Source organism: Myotis davidii, unplaced genomic scaffold (genome assembly GCF_000327345.1).
Source record: "Myotis davidii unplaced genomic scaffold, ASM32734v1 scaffold238, whole genome shotgun sequence".
Classification (NCBI taxonomy): Eukaryota; Metazoa; Chordata; class Mammalia; order Chiroptera; family Vespertilionidae; genus Myotis; species Myotis davidii.
The window spans coordinates 2,577,030-2,583,254 of record NW_006293779.1 but is presented as its reverse complement, the minus strand read 5'-3'; the positions used below and the strand labels follow the sequence as shown (position 1 = coordinate 2,583,254).

Below are 6,225 nucleotides of genomic sequence, written 5' to 3'. Positions count from 1 at the left end.
GAGTAATGGTCGCCCCGTGGCCCAAAAAGCTCAATGAGCCACCCTCAGTGCCTAACAGACAGTCAAGGGCTCAGCTGGGCCCAGGGGAGAAGAGTGGCCAGCGACTGGAGGGGGCTGAAAGAGGCTAAATGAGGCGTGCAGATAAACACTCACCCCTTGCCCAGGGGAGTCATGGACCAAGCTAGGTACATAATAAAAAATGCCAATTTCATTTATCTTCCTGTCCGTGTCCCGCCCAGAGGGAGGATGAGCAGATTAAAAAGCACACGGCATTTATGGGCTGGTTTAATCTTCACACTTGCAGAGAGTTATAACCTCCTCTTTCTGGAGGAGAGATTTTCACTAAGGCAAGTTCCTGGCCCCTTGTCTGACTCTGCTACTCCCTTCCTGTCAGTGCCCTCCTGGGGATCACATGGACCGTGGCCGGTTGGCTCAGGAGTCCATTCGAGACAAGAGCTAATCTAGGTTCTCTATCCTCGGATAGTATTTCCTTAAATGTATTCTCTCAAATGGTAGACCCATAGGCTGTTAATGCTTATTCCTAGAAAAGGGTTTCAAGGTTGATTAACTCTAAGCTGTACCTGTCTGTTTAATACAGGCCTTCTCAGAGCCTTTAAAATGTCCATCGTGAATCTCCAAGCAGGGGATCTCACCAGGCTGGTGCTCCTTACAGCACAGGCTGGGGAGTGTCAGCAGCCACAGAGGGGCAGGGCAGTGCCTACAGGACATGAAGTCTTCATCACCTGCCTTCGGGGGTTATGGGGGGATGCCCTGTTTAGACGACTTATTGTATTACAGGAACAACTCAACGTGTGTGCTGTGGGGGAGCAAACACTCACATAGTGAAAGGAATCATCTGGAGCCTAAACCCCACAGCCTGAGTCCTGAGTTCACCTCCCTTCCCTCGGCCCTTGGTGTGTACATGCCGCTCTATAACCTGACGGTCTCTGCCGTCGCCATGCCCAGCCTCTGTGGGGACTCACATCCATGGCCATCTGGACCTCTCAACACTCAAGTCCCTTCTCGCCTGTGTTCAGAGGAGAAACAAAGACTGTCTCAGTGAATAACAAGGGCTGGGTCCAGGAATGGCAGACGCATCATGCAGGCACCATGGTTCTTTCATTCCATGCCCAGCACAGATACCATCACCAATCACAGCTCTTGCCCCAGATCTGGAAGCAGTGCCAAAGTCTTGTCCATACAGCCATCCAGGCAGTATGGCCAATGATCAAGTTTGACTCATAAGAAAACCAATTTGCTGTCTCTAGCCCAAACTTGTCTATACCTGGGTCAGGGGAGGTGTGGGGAGCAGTGCCTGGACATAGAGCCAAGCTTGATGATGGTATTGGCTGTCCCTACCGAGAATTCAGGGAAGGGCTTGGGAGAATTCAGAGGAAGGGAGTCTGGGGCCACTGGGACGGGGATCTCTTCTGGCCTGGGTGTATCCTTGCTTGTGGGAAATGTGTGGTGAGCTCATCACGTATGATCTATGATGAAGGATCAATGATGTCACCTTCATAGGCCAAGGACAAATGCATTCACTCACTCATACAAGGGCACCCATCCATTGATCCAACTAGCATGTAGGTGCCTACTATTTCCCAGGTACTGTGCAGAGGAAGTAGCTGTTACTGATTTCTTTAGGGAGACATAAGATTTTGTCCTTGTTTTGTGGGTTGGAACACTCCCCAAAACATGAAACAATGGAGCAAGTGGCCTTAGGTCGATGGACAGGAGAGACAGGTTGATACAGAGAGAGGGAAGGCCAGCAGATGAAAGCATGCTAGAAATAGACCCTGGCACTCTGCTTTCCTTGGCCCAAAAAGGACCGTGAAAAATGTTCCCTGGAGTTTGGGATGCTATCTGGTCGGGCCTGGAAGACAGTATTACACCTCAGGATTTGTGGGAAGTACAGAGATGGGGAGCCTTTGTGGGAAGTCATCACAAGGCCAGGAAGCGCTGTCACCACATGGCTGCATGATAAACGTAGATGGGCACCGAGGAGCTGTGGTGTCGGCCCGGTCACTTCAAGTAGCTGTGTGACCTTGTGAGAGACTGTCCCCTCACAGGCCTCCACTTCTTCACTTATGAATGGAGGAAGCTGGACTTTAGTAGTATTTTCTGGACCGGATGCTGCTGCACACAGTAATTACATATGTTTTTGTGCACACAGTCAGTTCTATATCAAGGGAAAGACTGTCCTCTGTGGCCACCCTGCCCTCTTCCATGGGAATAAAGTTCCAACTGGGCATGTGGCGGTCCAGCTAGACAATATGTTTCCCAGAATCCCTGTGCCTCAGTGTGGCCACACGTTCAGATTAATGGAATCTGAGAGTGTGCCTTTCCCAATGTGTTCCTCCCAAAAGGATGCATCCCTTTCTCCTGGCCTCCTCCTCTTCCCCTGGCCAGATGAGGAGGGGGCCTGGGGCAGCTGCCCGGGGCTCACAGGGGGAAGTCCAATGCTGTGGATGGCAGAGCCACCTACTAGCTCTCGGACTGCCTGCTTATCTGAGAGTAAAACAAACCTTACCTTGTTTGAGCCCTGTATTTTGGAGCGTCGGTTCCAGTAGTTTAGTTGGTATGTTACAACTAAAACTCTTCAGGGCAAAACTTCCCCTAGAGTCAACTGGCTAGTTCATTCTGCTTTCTTTAGGGGTAATCCCCAGTCCAGCACCCCTCACCCTGCCCGAGAGCCCTCAAGGAGAGCAGGAGCCCTGGGGGGTGAGGGTACTGGGCACCAGAACTTCTGGATGAATAGAAGGACCGAGCTGTCTGTGATGGGCGCCACCACAGGTAAGAAGATAAACACTCACTGCAGCTTTGCTGGGCCTGCTGAGGCATGTGGTTCTGACGCCTGTTCCAAGGAGCAAGACCATGGGGCCCAGCCCATGGAGCCTTACCTGCTCGGCCCCAGTCACGGTGTAGGCATGCTGGCTCACCAGGCCATTCTCCATTCTTGTGGCTTCTCCTGTCGGCTTCACGGGAGAAAAGCAGACCATGCCTTAGACTTTCACAGGTTCTCCCGAGAGAGAGAACAGCACAATTCATGGGCCTTGCGCGCCGCCCACAGCCGGCCTGGGTGAAAGTGTCCTATGGACTCTGGCCGGAGGGCGTGCATTCCTGGGACTCATCTCTAGAGGTGGAGTTTGAAGGCTGCTGGGTAGTTAAGGCTCCAGGCATTTCATACCTCAAGAGACCACCCACTGCATGACTGATAGAGCCTGAGGACCTGGGAGGGGGGGCTGCTTGCTGCCCCCGTCACTTACCATCCCTGAGACGGCAGGGAACCCATCTGCTGGGCAGGAAACCTATCTGCTGGGCTTCCCCACCCCGCTGCAAGTGATTGGGGTTTGAGGTGCATCTTAGTTTGGGGTGGTGTTTCAGATTAGGAACGTGTGGCTCAAAGTCCACATGTTTCAAGAGTGAAGGAGGCATCCTCACCTTGTGAGTAGGGAGCTGGCCATCTCAGAACAGACTAATAATTTGGAGGCTTGTCCGGACTTTTCAAAATGGGCCGTGCTGCCTTTGGGAGGCTGCCTTTGTAAAGAAACACTGAGAATCAAAGGCCCCCCCCGGCCGCTCACTCTGGAACCATTGCCTCTGGTCACGGGGAAGTAATAGGCAAAGGCTTTGAGGTCAGAAAGCAGCATCTGAACCCCTGCTCGGCCACCTGCTGGCTGTGTGACGGGGAGCATTTTCCTTGGCCTCTCTGAGCCCATTTCCTCTTCTGTCAGCGAATCCTGCAATCCTATCTCAGAGGGAGGGCTGTCTTGAGAATTGAAGGACGTGACCTCAGTAAAGTACAGCATGACCGACTGTGCTCCAGTAGGTGGCTTTGACCGCTCCCGCCTAGCTGAAGGAGCCAGTGGCTGAACACACCAGGTGAGGAGAGCCCGGACCCATGCGAAGGATTCCTGGTCTACTCACCCCGGCCGGCGTGGCACAGGTCATCAGGGAGCCTGCCTTGGCAGCAGTCTTTACCATCGTCACTAGGTCAGAAGGGGAGGAGTGCAGCTCGATGCTGGTGACCACCCCTCCCGTGAGGTCGACCAGGGCATCGGGGAGGTAGCCATAGTGCAGGTGCTGATAGGATCCGCGGAACCTGGGAGAAAAGTCAGACCCAAACCCTGTGGTGTCGTCAGTGAGACACTCGGAAAGGGAGGCTGCGCAGCTGACCTCTGCATGTTCTGCAGGTGATGGACTGTCTGTCCACCCCGGACCACAGCCAGCCACCTTCCATTCACCTGGATGGAGACTCAAGGCATCTGCCACCCACAGCCACATCCTTTCCCTGGTCTCCCGGGGCCTGGGCAGCCCTGCGGTGGCAGTGTTGTGTAGAGGTCAGGAGTGCAGGTGCTGGAGCAGGCCAGGGGTCAGATCCCAACCTCACCCCGTATTTAGCTGCTTAACCCTGGATAAGTTACTTAACCTCATGGGGCTGGACCTAGGGCCTGGCTCATGGCAAGTCCTTAATAAGTACTAGATATTATTATGATGAGTGTCCACCGTTTCCTGTTCAGTTTAACAATAGTGGTAGGTGATTGCTGTGAGTGGGGTGTCATGCCAGGTGTTGAGCATTCAAAGATGAACGGGACCCCACTTCTGCCCTCAGAGAGCTCATGGGCAACTGCCCTGATGCCTGCTGTGGCCAAGGCAGCCTCTGTTCTCACATTGCCCAAACCTTGACCCGGTTTCCCATTCCCATTCTCAGATTTATCACCCAGCAGCACCAGGGAGATAACAGAGGCAACGGAGGTGCAGATACCAAGCCCTTCACAGGCCAGCGGCAGCGACATTCCTACCACAGCCTTCTTTCTGGGAATGCAAGTCACATGGGCATCGGGGCCTCTAATGGGCCTGCGACCTTGGACAAGACCTTCCTCCCACTCCCCAATCCCAGTCCTCAGCCTTTCACATGGAAATGATGAGATTGGCTGGATCAGGTCTGGGGGCTCCTCAGACACTCCTTTCTCACCCCATTTCCACCTCTGTCCTTCTCTCCTCCAGAGTATCACCCAGAATTCATGTAAATTTACTTCAGCAAATGCGTATCAAGCAGTCACTGTAAGTGGGACACCATCCCAGGCAAAAATGCCTTGGATGGCTTAGAAAAAGTCTTTCAATAGAGAGTGAAGGATACACGGAACAAAATAGCCATTCCATGGGAACAACCGCGTGACTGATCCTAACTTGTTATCAAACTGGTTCTAAATCTTATCTTTCCCTCTCTCAGACTCAGGGTTATGCCCGGTACCAGACTCTTATCTCTGAGGTGTTTGCTTGGTCAACAGTAAAGTTTGCCTTGGACCATGACTGTGCCCGGTTGGGTGTGAATGTCTGTCTCTCTTGATTTCCCACAGGTATTGTGGCTCCTGATCTTAGATGGGGAGGGCTTTGCTGAGGGCACTGCAAGTTCAGAGACTCATTTCTGAGCCCAGCAACGTGACCTCCGGCCCTGCAATGGCTCTCCCCTAACCCCCAGCTTCAAAGAGGGCTGCAGCAGAGTCACCCCCGAAAAGCAGCTTCCGGGCTCTGCCCTATCACCTCAGGCCCGCGTCCTCAGGGTCTCTGGCTTTGGCCGATGTCTTGCACCGCATCGTTCTGCAGTCACCACCGAGACAGCCGATGCAAGCACAGGACCCACGGCCAGCAGCCCCCTTCCGTGCCTTTCACAGCCTCTCACTGGCTCTCTGCAGTGCCCACCGCCCGTCCCCGCAGGCGCTACCTCTCTGCTTCACCAGCACAGGCTCACCGATCCTGCTGATGTGTCAGGAACATGGCAGCTATTCTTAGCCCCCTTTGCTGACAGGAGAGCGAAGGGGAAGTAGAGATAGCGAGCACTGCGCTCACCACACCTGTCACTGCGCCTCATCACCCGAATCCAGAAATTCGGAGAGAGCCTTGTTCTCATCCGTTTGCTTCCGCCTCATTTTGGGGACATGTCTATCCTTCCAGAAACTATATGAAAGAGGGAAGGATTCAGATGTCTAAATCAGAGCCAGAGAGGATGCGGAAATGCTGCAATTCTTAACTGCAGAGATTCTAGAAGGGACGACATGCAGCCCATCTGATCTTGCCCCCAATCTCCTCTCTGTTTTATGACTTCAGGGGGAAAAATCTGCAAACACAGATTCCTACCCCTCACCCCCTTTGGCTGCCCTGACCAGTGCATTTCCAGACTCCCAGCCACAGGAGAGTTGGAAGTTTGAAGGCCATATATTCACT

The 6,225-nt window shown here is 53.3% G+C and overlaps 1 protein-coding gene across 1 annotated transcript in view; it reads right to left on the bottom strand.

Moving 5' to 3' along the window:
• CAPN13 (calpain 13) overlaps nt 1-6,225 on the bottom strand; it is a 68,965-nt gene that overhangs the window by 28,439 nt on the left and 34,301 nt on the right. Inside the window, 2 exon segments of the mRNA XM_015566345.1 lie at nt 2,901-2,975; nt 3,928-4,102. Coding sequence (XP_015421831.1) covers nt 2,901-2,975; nt 3,928-4,102 — 250 coding nt within the window.